Below are 15,586 nucleotides of genomic sequence, written 5' to 3'. Positions count from 1 at the left end.
CACACCCCATCGATGCTGTTGCAATGGCTGATTGAAGAACATAGGTTATCTTAGTCCATCCCGTGCCCAAAGCATTTTTTATACCAGCAGCACAATTGTCTTCCTTTTCATTCCTTTCATCATGAGTATAGAATTGGCAAGAATAAACAATGGAGTCATTTTGATGAAATCTGCTTGGGAACAACTAGTCAGACTTCAAACAAAGCCAAATCTATTTGGTGAGGCTGTGCTTAGTCTGCAGATTGTGTCAGAAAATCTTTCTGTATAAATGGGTTTGATTGTCAGTGTTGTAGTGTGGGGATTTGCCTCCTCCATAAGCAGTTACTAATGGCTTTGCCTAACCAATAGAAAAAGGCAGAGGAGAGGGCAGCAGGTGAGCAACTAGTTTCTCTGCAGGTTCCCCAAAGACACACTTTTGATGGATGGAATGGGGAAACAAAGACACTGGGTATGCCTGCTCGCAGTGCTGAGTGCACAGCATGGAAGACATTCAAGTACTGCAGGAGCAATGAACCATGATCACTAAGAGAGAGCGATGTTCCTACTGTGCAGTGCTGACGTTACTGCTCAGCATCTAACCTTCCTGTATAAACTAAGTAAATTGTATCTGAAATGAAGTTATTTAAAATAATGAATCGATGATGAAATTCAGCTTAATTTAGAGTAACGTACAGGTCAAATTTTTTTTAACATCAGAACACAATCATTGAAATGCAATAGCGAAGACTTGAGGTTAATTTAAAAGAAACTCAGAAGGCATAGATATACACAGTTAAGTTAAAGCATTCATGTTATATCAATTACTTTATAGCTATTCTTGAAAGCATTAATTTCAGTGACTGCTGAAGCTGCCTGGAGATTTGTGCAAGAAAGGCAGACGAGCGTGGGCCTTTTGAAAAAGGTGTGAAGCAGAGCAGCTCTTACTCGTGCTTGTAGAGAAAAAAAGAGATAATGAGCATTTTCCTAGTACATGGTCCATGCCTGTGTTTGTGGTTTAACATCAAGCCAAGATAAGTTCGACAGCTCCAGGACAGAAGTTACTTTTAAGTAATAGAGACAGTCAGCGTTGCAGCTCGGTAATCTAAACTGGGTCTAATCTAAATGAGTCCAGCAAGGTCAGATTTGGTTTGGGTTTAACAGTATTATTTACTTATATTTCAAATGCTGCTAAAATTGTATTTTTTGAGAGAAAAATAAAATCGAGATTTATCAAGCTTTGATGTTTTTTGTAGCAAAACTTTCCGGTTCTCCATAAGGAAAATTAGCTTGACCATCATTGTATAATTTTCTAGAAATCAAGCTAATAGTTTCTCTGTAGTCTAAATAATATAAAGCTACGGCTAACTTTTCCCAAGGGTTTTGGATGTGCAGGTTAAAAAAAATCACCAGTTCCCTGTCTTTCAGTGTCTTCTGCATATATAGGATGTGCTATGCATACTGTCGATCTCACAGAAGCAACTGCAGAGTTGTTTGTCCTCCTTTACCATCATCAGTAGTAAGGAACTAGGAGCTGAAACAGTGACTTTTGTGCTTCGTTATTTATAGTTTATTTTCACAATCTCATGGCTCTACTCAAATGTAAATGTAAATGCTTGGAATTTATCATGCATTGTGAAGTGTGATATGTACCCTATGTCAGAGCAGTTGTGCAGATTCTTCGTGTTTACAAAAGTTTATCCCTTTACCACCGGTGCAAGGTAGATGAAGGTGTGGATTTTGCATTAAGTGACCTTTGTATACAGCATTTTTATAAGCAGAGTTGCTCCTTACTAGAATTGAGATAAGTGATAGTCTGACAAGTGAAAGGTTTTTTGTAGGATTTTAAGGGGAAATGCTGCCATCTTCTCCTCTTTGATGATTTTCTCTCAGAAGCTGAAAATGTCCAATTGAACATTTAATGGAAAGGATATATCTGATGTGCTTCAGCATGTTTTTCATGAACAGGGTGGCAGCTAAAACAGGAAAGCAAAGCAGCACTTTATGAGGTGCAGATGGAATATTCTGCTGTGGGTGCTGGCGCTTCCAAAATTCAGTGGTGTTGTGCAATTCACTGATCCGTGCCTATCACTAGATAACTGTTATTGGTTATAACAGTAGATATGTTTACATAGAAGTACTTTAAGAAGACAATGCATGTAATCAGCTCTTAGCCTGTTTCATGTTTGTTCAACAGATACTAAGAGCCTTGGAAAAAATATGTTCTCTGGTAAAAAAAGAAAACTTTTTAACTTGTGTACTCAAATTTGGCTCTTACAGAGAATGTTCCTAAGGCTGTGTTGCTTGAGAAGCTGATTAATAGTCCGAGTTACATAATGTGCAATACTTTCTCTGAATAGGTTTACTGCCGATCTTGTCATGGTATCAGTGTTAGGGTATCATTAGCGCAAGGCTATTCATATCTCATCTGGAGGTCCAGGAAGCCGAAGAGCAATGGAGGTGACTTTCTACAATGAGAGGAGAACAGCTGGTTGGCAAAAACTGTCCTTAGAGGAACTTTTGACATGAATTGTTCTCATGAAGAGGGGAGCAGCTGAGGTGGCCTTTCTATACGGGATTAGTGCTTTCTCCCTAGAAACTAGCATATGTGAAACACTTCTAGCAGGAGGGACACGTGGCCCTTCTCATCCTCCTTCTCCAATGGCATTTCCCAAGCTCTGTTTGCCATTACTCTTATTCTCCTGAACTGTTAAGACTTCTTTCAGCATGAACCAGAGATCATTCTTGGAGAACTTGTATTTGGATGCTTTGGAAATAGAAGTGTCTAAGTTCTGTCTAATAATTTTATTTTTTCTAATTCAGAAGTCTATGAATCAGAGAGAAATTTATTCTTCTTAAAATCTCAGCATAACAATTAGTCTTCTTACTTATAATTTTCATGTTTCTTGAGAACTGAGTGGAAGAAATCGGTTTCATCCAGGAAGAAAGCACTGATATAATTTCCGAAATGATCATACATTTATGTTGAAGGCCTGCTTATCTTCTGAGCTTGATGCTTACATTTCCAGTCCTCTATTCTGTGCTATTGCTTAGTGCAAACCTGAATTTTATATTCCTTATTTGGAAATGAGCCTGTATTATTACATCCCCAGATAACATGATGTTTTTTCTTTGAGAAAAATGACTTTGCTCGAGAAGTAAAAGCAAGCTAAGTATGAAGCAGTAGGTAAGAAAACCAAAGAAACTTTTTTTTTTTTAAAAAAAAATACATTGCTACCCCTTACTTCAGACAAATTCCGGCTGCTTTTACTCCCACATGCAATTATTATTATTTTGTGTCAACGGCTACAAGATTATAAGATGGCTCTAGTATAGACTCCATGAAGGTAGAGAGGTATTGTTTTATTTGGTGGTTTGTCATAAATAGTAAAAATACTATTTATAGATAAATGATCATTTTGCTTGAGGTAGATGGTTCCATTTCAGAAGATTTTAAATTTTCCTCAAAAGACATCCAAAAAGAACGCTGTCTTGTGCAACTACTGCCTGTAGGTATTAATGGCATTGTATTGCAGTGGCAAATGCAAAGTTTACCTAGAAAAGAATATTTTCTACTTAAACAGTAAGATCTTAAGAAGCATACATCTGTGTTACTCAATTTTATTTCCAATTACTATTTTCTGTAGTTACCCTCATATCAAATAATGAAATTTAATTGGAAGCTAAATAAAATGGTACCCAGAAACTTGCTGGCTTTCTCAAGACATATTTTCTTGATGTGTTTTTTAAGAAGTCCTAGTTAGTTTGATATTTTTGTATGTAACAGATACTTGTTTTCCTAAAAAAATGCATAACTAGCCTATTTATTCATAGGAAAAGGCATAAAATCTCCAAGCGACAAAAGTCTTGTTTTATCAACTACATTTTCTTCTGCTTTATGATTATAGGCCATAAAGAGCTGCAATTTAGGCTCTTCCAAAAAGAATTGTCAGTATGCTTGTGTGTATATTAGTGCAAGAGTAGCCCTGGTATTTGTAATTCTCTCACTCTTGTTCAGTTTTTGCTTTAAGGAAGTACCTCTGTATGTCTTTCATGTCACTTCAACAGTTAATCACATTATAAACAGAAAAACTCTTTTTTACGGTAAGGTTCTGGCTTCCATTATGTTTGATTGATAAGGCATTGTAGTCAATGAATAAATAATATGGCATACTTTTTTTGATATTTTGATTATTTTGATATTTTTTATATCTAGTGAGATTTTTAATTGCACCAGACACTGAAAGAAGTACTCAATTTGCTGACCTTTTTTTAAGGCTGGTACCTTTTGCTTATGTGAGGTATTCTTCCTCTCAAGATTTGCGCTGTTCTTTATTTTGTTGGCTGCCACCTGTCTGAAGCAATCAGCCATTTCTTTCTGTTCCTCTGCACAAAAGGAAAATCCTGTCTTCCCATGGATGGTGGAAGGTAACAGGATAATCAGTTCAGCAGTGATCCTCTGATGTCATTGTGGGAGCCCTGTAAAAGCGGATTATCTGTGACCCAGTTAAAATAATTAGAAATTACTTGGACACTTACAAATAACTGATCTACTAATCTCATTTCCAAAGTTAAAAAAGGCCTGTCTCTCAACTTAACACTACCAGATGTTTCAGTTAAACAGCATCCATTGCAGAGACTAATCTGAACCCTAATTTTAAAGGATTACCTTTGATTGTTTATTTCAAATGCTAAACAGTTTGTGTTTTCATTTTTCCATATGTTCAAAGAAAGTATTTATGTAGAATTTTTAAAAAATCCTTTATTTTTCCACTGTAGTCCATCAAATATTATTTTCTGTGATTCTTGTGGTAGTATTGCAGAGAAGTTTTTATTAAAATTATTTAGTAATTAATTTGTTTCTTTGTGGTGGAACTGTGTAATGGATGGGCTTTTATAAATTTGATAGGTACCATGTGGTCTCTGTGCAAGGTAGTGGATGTATTATCATAAACTAAGTGGACAGTGACTTTATTAATTTAATTAATGCTACCGGGGTTTCCTGTTAATTAACTATTTGAATGGTGTACAGTGATATGCCAATATCCTGGTGCATCAGTGCTATGTGGATGTGGTAGAGAGAAATTTCCCTTTATTTGCTTTGAGGAGGATGGAAGGAAAATAGATTAACAGCTGGTGTTAAACAGTCTGTCTGGTACACAATATGATGAGTACCACATAATTTTTTCCCCTTAAAAGCATTTTTAAATGTTCATGTTTGTTTAGTGTAAGGTTTTAATATTGTTGCAGTGCTTCTTCTTTTCACCTTCAATTAGAAAGGTATTTCAGTAGCTATATATTTTTTGCTGTTCTTGTAAACAGATCCATCTCCACATGAATGTTTTGAGCTTACTAACTCATATTTTAACTGTTTTGATTAGTGTGACTGATACTTACAGTGAGCATGTAGTAAGGAACATTATTCATTTTGCTCAGGGCTTCATTTCTTCTCAAAGGGATAAGAACTTCTTTCTAAGGAAATCAGAAAAATTGTAAAAATTGATTTTTCTGATATATTTATCCCACAGGAATATTTTCAAGTGGTTAATTTTCTTTAGGAGTGTCATTCCATTTTATAGGGTAATACAAAAATTAAATGCAAACGATGAAAATGCCAGTGACAAATTTTGAATTCTTTGAGTAATCAGTAAATCAGACAAAATTTTGCAAAGGTTGAAATACAAAATACTGAAAATGTAACTGCAGTTATTCTGTTGGTAAACCCAAAGTCTTTTTAATTCTTTGCATATTTCATAGTGCTGATCTATTGCTGTTTTAATATAGAGAGTGCACAAGTGATCTAGTTGTGGTAAAGTGCTTTTTATCTTTAAAAATAAGTATCTTATAATTAAAAATATTTGTAATCATGTCTTTAATAAGATAATCTATTAAATACTGTTTTGATTAGTGAAACACTAAGGGCTTCTGTTTTTTCAAACATGGCAGAAATGTAATCAAGGAACTATTAATCCTTATAATTAAGTTTAGCACAGCAGAAATTAGGATTGGAAGGGGAAATTACAATTCCCAGACAAAATACTATTTACCTTTTAATGAAGTGTAAGATAGAAAGTAATTGTAGCAGGAGAAAAAGGTATATAAAGTATAAACCCATATAGTAATAAGACTTTAGACGTCTAATAGAAAATAAGTTCATGTTAGCATTGTCTGTCTGTATCTTCTCTGTTATTCTTACCCCTTACCCTTTTCCTGTCTCTACCTTTAATCCACCTATAGGTAAATCTCCTATTAGAAGGCTCCATGAAGTCCTATAAATTAAATCATCAGGAATTAGTGATGTCCTGGTCTTTGAGTAGGATTTTGTTAACTGTGTAAAGTATTTTGTATTTTTCTCAGATAAACAAGCAATTGGTTTAACATTTTCAATGAATTTATCCTGATAGTCTTAAACACCTGTTTACCATCAAAACAAAATTTTAGCTTGTTTTGAAAAACTTCTTTCATAAGCTATTTAAAATGTAAGAATAAATTCAACTGGTAAGACATACTGAGTGGCAGAACATCTAATCTGTTTTATTTAGATCTCTACATACCTTTATTGAAATGAATTATTTACAATATTATTCAGGGAAAGGGTATGTTAGAAAACTTAGTCATAGAGTTCTTATGCTATGCAGAGAGTAAAAAACGTCATGCCAAAAGTATCACCTGTTCATCCTTCAAGGAGGGAATCCTTTTACAACTCAGTTGTTTTTCTAACCAAACGAAAGTAAATAATTTTTGAGTGTTCTGGGGGCTGAGTACATTTTGTTTAAATGTTACTTGTCAGATTTAGACATCAGACCATTAAAGTGGCTTCTGTGTGATAAAGATCAAAAGCTAGCCCTCCTGAGCATTTTTTTTTCTTAGTATTTTTGTATTAAGAAGGTATTTGGTCAGCATCAAGAAAAATAATGTATTTTGTCATGTGTCATGCAGTCATGCAGCTATATCCACGTAACACACTATGATTGTTGACTGAAGAGGTCTATTTGTATCATCTTCTTTGTGAATGTGCTCATGCTTTCTCATTAGATATTTTCTTTTCATTGAATCATTTTCTAATATCTGACAAATACATTGCAAATCTATTTAACTAAATTCATCGAAGCATAGAGGAGTGTTCCCTAGATAAAACCTAGTGTAGCTTAATTTTTCATTTTGCACACCATTCTCTGATTTAGTGTTTTAAAGTTAAAACTGAATTGGTCATTTTCAGGCTGAACCTAATTGATAAAAACAATCATGTTATTCTATGTGAAAAGTCTAGATGGAAAAAAAAATGCTAAAACATGGCCAAATTTAAACTCAAAATGTAATTAATGCCAAAAAGTAAAATTTCTGAAATATGAAATATTCTTTCTATTTGACGTTCAGTATTTTATATTCTTCATTTGGTTACCGGTCATTTACAATGAAAGGATGCTAAGTAGAAGGAATGAAAAAATGTTATTGTTTAGGTAGAGGAAAAGTTGTCTTGCTCTTTTGTATGGCATCGGTGGTTACAAATCTAAGGAGGCTTGCAGGTCTTGGTTTTTTTTTTCCCTTTCTGTTTTACTGTACTTGCCTGCTGCTTCTTATATACAAAGTATTGGAAAATACTTTGTATAATATAATAATACTTTGTATAAAGAAAGAATGGCATAATGCTTATATTCTTCTGTTGCAAGTATTAAATAGAGCTGTATTAATTACATGTCGCTTTATGCAAACACAGAAGAAAAAATGGAACCAGAGGCTGTGGCTCTGTGTTTTGGAGTTAGTCCTGTGAGTTACAAATTACAGCATCTCCTTTGGAGAGCATGAATCAGTAAAAGGAAAATATTCTTTCCACGTGCTTCTTCCATGATAAATTAGTTCATGGTGAATCCCATCCTATAGCGTAGTTTGTTAAACAGTGCATATAATGTCTTTTTTAAAAAAAAGCACACTTTTTCAGCAGTTGGTTATGCTAAGTAAAAACATAGACATGAAAGATATATTCCTCTTAATGCAGGTGCATTCATTTGCAGATAAATCTTAAGCTGGTCTGCAGAATTCAGTCTGTGGTGCTGTTACATATGTCTCTGCATTCCTCTTGTAACAGTCTTAGCTGTGGCACTAGCTTACTTCCCTTAGGCAAGCTGATCTTGGAAGCTTGTAGCAAGCCCTCAAAGTAAAAAAAAACATCCCTCATCCCCTCTCGGAATCTGAACCCTTTCATTTGTTTTCAAGTGATATGTTGTTAATGATTGTTTATTTCCTCTAATTTATTTTGACTTTCTCACTAAAATATGATTTTTTTTTTTCCTAGCTGCTTTAAGATGCTTGTCAGTGGGTATGTATCTCTGAATAACCAAGTACAGGAACAATAGTTGTTTCCTATCTGAATGACGACTTTGGGTGTCCAGGTGACCCATCATGTGAAATTAGTCAGTTAGTCAAGTTTGTCTTGTATACAATTGTAAATTTTATAGGATTTTTGGAGATAGATATTACTAGGACTTAATAGATATGCCACGTTTGCTCATACCAAATTGTTTTCAAGTGTTTAATCAAGTGCCAATTTTCCAAGAGATTTTAACATCAGCATTAGCCATGAGTCTGGGGAAAAAAAAAGATCTTAGCAGAGTTCTATTTGTATTGATAGTAATCCACATTGATAGATGCAGACAGCCAAAGCCTCTTAGGCTGAACACAGTAATACTGATGGTGTAGCAAAACCTCCGTATGCATCAAATGCATAACCAAGACAGATGATGTTCTGGGTGAACACCATTCGTGAGATGTGTTAATGAACAGAATACCTTGTCATTCAGAAGAATAATGGTTATTCTGACATTCCTGTCTCCAAAAGAAGAAAAATTCACCTGTCTGAGAAGACAGCATTAAATATTGGGCCAAAACTCAACTGAGGCCCTTTCCTTTCCTGTGTCCAAAGGAACTACCGAGTTTCCTAAGGTGCTGTGAAGTTTCACTTTCATTTGAAAAGGTAAATTGGTTCATTCTCAAATGAAAGTGCATTTCAATTGAGCCCAGCTGTTTGGCAGCAGTAATGAGGGAGGGAAAATGTGAGGGGAATTTGGTGTCTTAAGTTCAGTCACCAGGACTTCTATACTAGTTAAACTTCCAAGAGATGTTTTCTCCCATTCCCTCCAGTTCTACTTCACAGCTTTTAAAGTGCATTTCTGAAGGGGTTTTTTATTTCTGAAAAAGTATTCCAGAGGCAAAGGAGTCCCTGTACAGTCCCAATTCCTTTACTGCAAAGCAAAGGTATTCTAAAGTAGATGTTGGCATTTTGGTGGAAGGAAAGGAAAAAAGGAAAGGAAAAAAGGAAAGGAAAAAAGGAAAGGAAAAAAGGAAAGGAAAAAAGGAAAGGAAAAAAGGAAAGGAAAAAAGGAAAGGAAAAAGGAAGAGAAGGACAGGAAGGAAGGAAAGGGAAGGAAAGGAAGAGAAGGACAGGAAGGAAGAGGAAAGGAAGGAAAGGAAGAGGAAAGGAAGGAAAGGAAGAGGAAAGGAAGGAAAGGAAGAGGAAAGGAAGGAAAGGAAGAGGAAAGGAAGGAAAGGAAAAAGAAAAGGGAAGGGAAGGGAAGGATTGGATTTCCTTTGACTTGCTATGCAACTAAAATATTTAGTGTGGTTTAAAGGTGTGGAAGCCTGACAGTCTTTTCTCACAGAAATTTTCTGCATTTCCTGTTTTGGTGCTTTCACTTAGTTCATTAGTTTAATGGATTACATTTTTTGAGGGAAGCAGTTGCTGATGATCATCTTTCTGATCTTGATATAATGCTATGACAACTGTTAAAAAGAAATACAACCGCTGGTTCCCAATTCTTCCTGAAGTCTCAAATACAGTATTTTAGAGAGCAGTACAAATGCGTTAATGAATAAACAAAACGGAGAAACATAGTGAAAAAACATATTTAAGGTATTGTTTAATTATGTTCTGCACCTAAAGCTGTTTTAAGGCTTCTTTTGTGAAATGACAGCATAAATCTTTGATAGCTATAAATAAATTATTGTCTGAACTAGCATGCTGCCATTGAAAAATCATTAGCAATCATTGCTTTCAAACATACCAATATTATTTTGTACTGTGAGGTAGACAGCTTTGAGTTGACCAGAGGATAATTCCTAGAGCTGAGATTTTTGCAGTTGTGGAAGAGGCTATAGCATCTCATGAAAATGCAGTTACAACCTCAATGAAATGTTGTGGAAGTAATATCTGTTTATTTAGTTATTTTTATTCAGAATTCTGTATGTGATTTTCTGTGGTCAGAAAAGTTGGTGTTTGTTCTGACAAGAGTTGGATAAAAGCCAGCACAAGGAAGCAGCATGTCCCCTGTCTGTGCAGTCAGGTCCTGCCCTAACAAGGAGAATGGCTTGTGTCTTGTAATGTTCTCCTGCCACTTGTGGCAGGTGAGGGGGAATAATGCTAGACAAGCACATAAGGTGGAGAGGAGAAGCAGTTTATCTATGTGAATCAAAACAACAGACAGTATTTACAGCCTGCTGCCCCCAGTCCTGCCCTCTCTTGCTATTGAGTGGTTGTTCAAATCCACCCAATGATAATGTAGTCTGTTGTGGATGCGCGTTCTTTGCATGTATGATGGTGGGCTGACATGAGACGAGGTGACTTATTTCCTTTGCCAAAATGTGCATAGAATTCAGCTGGGTAGGTCGTGGGCAGAATTAAATTTTTGATGTTTAGCATGTGGTAAGGTATTATGTTCCAAAACCCGTCAGAGCTGGGAAGCAGATTTAGAAGGAGGAAATTTGGCAAGGCGTGTTGAGGCCATTTGTGTCCGGTGAAGCAGGGGAGCAGCTTCCTGTACGTTATTTCCACTCACATTTCACCCTTCCCCTTAAAGCTTTATGAAAGATGGTAGCAGATTCCCAACAGTGGCAGCAATGAATTGGATGTACTGATGGTAGGAAAAGTCAAAGAACACAGTACGGTTTTACTGCTAGGTAGTGTTTCCAGATGACAGTGAAGTTGCAGCCTAATTAAATCACAGCCCTTGTGTGTCTCTATGGCTGAGACAATAGAGACTAGCTTTTGGTTTCATTCAAATGCTAGTGTAATCTGACAGGTGCATAATGTGCATGCCTAAATCAATGAACAGTAAAGGGAAGTAGCAAGCTGCTGTGAATAGGAGATGCATCCATGAGATGCATGTATTTTAGACCTCATGAGTGTTTGTGGGACATAATGAGCTATGAATGTGCATTGAAAACACTACTACTGCTGAGGTTAAAATTGAAGTGATACTTTTTTGCTAAAGATACAGCGAAAAAGTGAGGAAAAGATACTATTGTTGGTAGTTGTAAAAATTTTATTTGGGGGTGATCTAATCTTAAATTGATTTGTTAATTATAAAACTCCGTGACTCATGAAATTAATGTTCAGAAACTTACAGTATGAATTTAAATGTACTGCTAGCTGTGGGGATGCCTTCAATTGGTGCATCATTTACTTTTTGTTACATTTTAAGAGAATAATTTTTTATATTTTGTGCCTCCTTGTACGGACTGTGGAAATGGGTAGTATATTCCTAGTGGTGCCGTTTGCATTATAATACTTAGGAATATAAGTATTTCAAAACTTAATAGCTCTTGCTTGTCAAAATACTACATTTGTTAATGGTTGCATTTCATTAAATTTTCCTGTGATTATATCCAAGTCTGGAATGGGTGCTTGTGAAAATTAGGGCAATAGTGTACCTTATACAGATTACTGCTAAATGCACCATGTAATATCATGAATTAATTTTAGCTGTAATAATGCTGTAAGGTTTTGTTGACATTATGTAGTATGTGCTATAGTGGTAAAACTATATAGTATAGTTCCACATCATGTTTGTAAAAAAAATCATTTAACAGACTGAGTAAATTTGTGGTATAATCTCACAGCTTTTTAAAACTAATACAGCATATGAGTAATATGTAAACCTACTGGACTAATGCCAAAGCAGCATACAGTAAGAAATATTCCCTGCTTTATTTAGTTGCTTTCATAGTGGCATTTTAGCAGTTAGGAATGTAAATAAATACTTTTTCATAGTGTTTTCTTTTCCTCAACAGGACACTACAAGTATAGAAAAAATGTCAAACTGTTGTGAAGACATGTAAGTGTTATAAAATTTCTACATTTATTTACTGAAAAGTTTAAGGAGTAACTGTTTTTTGTAACTGTGAGAAAAGGAAGTGAAGGCACTGTTATGATTATTTTGTATGGTCCTGTGCCTTGTACTCCCTATCTTTAGCAGCAGCTCACTGATCGTTTAATGCTGATTTAACACAAAGTAGCCTCATGTTATTCCCATACCTTCCAAAGCCAGTGAAACTGTATTTTCTTTGAAAAGTGTAGATCAAAAGACATTTTCTACTGTGTCTTGACATACATTTTGTTGATTGTGAGGTTCTCCTCTACTTCAAAAGTTGCCTTCAGTTGATTGATGACACAGATAGTTTCTGTTCTCCAAAGTTAAGTCCCAGCTGCATGCTGTAGTGAAAGAAAAGCTATTTGTGATGCTGGAACACAATTCATCAGAGTCCAGTAATGGATCCCCAGCCAACCTGCATTATTCTGGCTGACTGAAGTGCACCGTGGGCGTGCTGTCTTTCACTAATAATGCTGTCTTCTGTAGATCGAGGCCCCGAAAGCCATGGCAGCAGACCTTCTCAGAAGTTTTTGGCACTCATTGGAAGATCCTGTGGTTTATTCCTTTCAGGCGGAGGCAACCACTGCGAGTTCCCTACCACTTTGCCAATCATGTCTGAACAGATGGATGGTGGGCACAGATGGGTTCTCCATGCTGGAAGTGCGTTACACGTTTTATGATAATAGGACTATGACAGTCTTCAAGTCAGTTAAAATCCACCCACCAATCGCAGGCATCACAATGTGCCTCAGGCTTTATTTTAATAGTGGTCTTGATTCTGTTTTGAGATTAATGCAAGTTGTATGTTTAACTTGAGGCGTATTTACTTTATTAGTTTTCTAAAGGGATTTATTTTGCCTTTGAGATTAATACCAAACCCAAATGAATAGAGTGCAATCTTACTCTTACTTGTTTGATACTGGCTCTTTTGATACATATTTTGGTTTTTTTGGTAGGAAACACTGAAGTCTGCGTTGATTCTTGGCTTTCCAACTAAGTGTCTTATGCTGCCTGGAATTTTTTTAAGTATTTTTATCAGTAGACCTGTCTAGATCATGTTTGTGTCTTATTTCTGCTATGTGTGTTTAAAGTTTCTTTATACTGCCATTTATTTATGATATCCAGTAGTAGTTCTGAAGCACTGCACTATTTAAAACTGAGGCAGAATTCTTCCTGAACCTTTCTCAGAAAGGTTTTCGTAAATACATGTAAATGTATGTTTTTATATAGAGACATCTCAAATCTTACAGTTATCTTAGTAAAAAATGTTTGTCTTTATGTCAACAAAAGCTGTAAACTGTTCCAGGGTAAAATATGCAGATAGAAATCACGATTTACCTATATCCCAAGGATTTCTTTCCTGTAAATCAACAAAAAAGTTGTATGGTGTGAATATTAGAATGATTACCTTTTAAAAATACAAATTTAATCAGTTAGCATAATAGATCATAAAGAGAGTATATTGTCAGTAAATTATAAATTTTGTATTTACTTTTGCTTAGTTATTATTAGCTGGAATCGGTCTAAATGCTTGTATATGGGAAATACATGTGACAATATTTTAAAATATTTGTACGCACATACAGATATTTGCTACTAACATCTATAGTAAAATATATTACCTGATTTAATAGGGTACTATGTTGATGTACAATAGCTTATTGTGGGCCCTTTTAAGTATGGAAGTAATTAACCAAAGAAAGCATCCTGAAGATTACATCAGTAAAATGTTGATTCCCAAAGTACTAGCTCAGCTTTGCTGTATCTGGAAAAATTATGTGATTTATTATAGACTTCTGTATCTGTACAAATATTAGCATGAGATGTTTGTGATTTTTGAAAGTTTTGTACATTTTTGAGACATTCAGAGCTTTAGTGTTTTCATTTGTGCCACTGACTGTGTCTGTTGTCTAATCTAACAGGACTGGGATCCACCTTAAATGACAGCCATGCAACAGATAAGAAAAGGCACAAAATCAGGATGTAATATACGTAGGTTATGTTTGAAAAGAGCAGTAGTTTGTTAACAGTTCATTCAAAGAGAAGTGCTAGATTTTTCATGAGTGGTATTCACAGAGAATTTCTAGATCAGCTGTTTTTAAATTCTTAACAGTCACTGCCAATGTGTCCTTGTGGGTGTCCTTGTGTTGAATTCACAGATTTTGATCCATTGGAAGTTCCAAAAGCTGCCTCTTAAAAATAATTTGAATTTTAAACATTTTATGAAACTTCTGATATTTGGACCAATTTCACTTTCCTTCTCCTTCTAGAAATAGTCGCAATATTTCCTTCATTTAAGTTTCAAGCTTAATGCTCAACCAATTTTTCACACCATTTTTAGACGTGAGTTTATACTTTCTTTAGGATGGTGTTGGCAGCAATATTTCAACAAAAGGAAGCTTGAGGAAAACGGATGGAAAAGCCTGAGCAGTGCTTGAAATTAAAAAGAGTGAGCATATGCTTTATCAAGTAATGCCCACATTCTCTCTTTTTTTCCAAGGACCTCCATTATTGCAGTCTCTGAACCACATTGGAGAACAGCAGCAGTTTTGTTTTACGTGCCAGCATTTAAATCTGTTTCATGAGCAAAATATGGTATTTTTTTCAAGTTTTTCATGCTATTCAATTATCAGATCATACAGTTTCAAAGCCTGTTAAAAAAAGGGGATAAATTTATTGGTTTTGATCGAATGTACTGTTTTTAATTGAATTTATGTAGCGTTGCCTTCAGTGTGGGTGCACATGATGATTATTTCCGTTTTCTACTGTCATCGTTTCCTGTAATTTGACCGTGCATGGAGAATTAAATCAGAAATACACGACCTGCCCGCCGGCAGGAACCTCGCTGGTGAAAAAGCGTGTTTGTGTTCTGTGCGCGACACGCGGCGGAGTAACCGGGACCGCGAAACCCCGGCGGCTCCGCGGGGGTCCCTCGGCCGCGCGCGCCCTCTGCCGGCCGAGCCGCCGCAGGGCACCGCGGGGCGCTCAGAGCCGTTCGACCTCCCTTGCAAACAGTTAAAAAGGTGTAAATTCGAAGGCGCTGCCTGAAAGTGGCTGAAAGAAGACGCTTAAAGCTGATGTGCTTCAGTAAATCATAGAATACTACTGTGTTTCAGTAAATCATAGAATCATAGAATAGTTTGTGTTGGAAGGGAGATAATGATAATCCAGTTCCAGACCCCTGCGATGGGCAGGGACACCTCCCACCAGCTCAGGCTGCCCAAGGCCCCATCCAACCTGGCCTTGAACACCTCCAAGGAGGGGGCATCTGCAACTTCCTTGGGCAACCTGTACCAGTGCCTCACCACTCTCATGGTGAAGAAATTCTTCCTAATGTCCAGTGTAAACATGCCCCTCTCCAGTTTATACCCATTGCCCCTCGTCCTATCACTCCAAGCCTTTTGTGCACAGTCCCTCTCCAGCTTTCTTGTAGCCCCTTCAGGTACTGGAAGGTCACTGTAAGGTCT

At 36.1% G+C, this 15,586-nt stretch overlaps 1 protein-coding gene across 6 annotated transcripts in view; it reads left to right on the top strand.

The window, feature by feature from the left end:
* The window catches only part of ZDHHC21 (zinc finger DHHC-type palmitoyltransferase 21), a 34,545-nt gene extending 19,566 nt beyond the window's left edge, over window positions 1-14,979 (top strand). For all 6 annotated transcript variants that reach the window (XM_054054092.1, XM_054054094.1, XM_054054093.1 and 3 more), the window contains 2 exons: window positions 12,040-12,083; window positions 12,606-14,979. In XM_054054092.1, the coding sequence (XP_053910067.1) occupies window positions 12,040-12,083; window positions 12,606-12,738 (177 nt within the window). In that variant the 3' untranslated portion in view covers window positions 12,739-14,979. The remainder of the gene's footprint in view (window positions 1-12,039; window positions 12,084-12,605) is intronic.
* Window positions 14,980-15,586: the final 607 nt, after the last annotated feature.

The sequence above is a fragment of the Cuculus canorus genome, chromosome Z (assembly GCF_017976375.1).
Source record: "Cuculus canorus isolate bCucCan1 chromosome Z, bCucCan1.pri, whole genome shotgun sequence".
Classification (NCBI taxonomy): Eukaryota; Metazoa; Chordata; class Aves; order Cuculiformes; family Cuculidae; genus Cuculus; species Cuculus canorus.
Note: the sequence above shows the minus strand (reverse complement) of the source record. Positions and strands in the feature narration are given on the sequence as shown.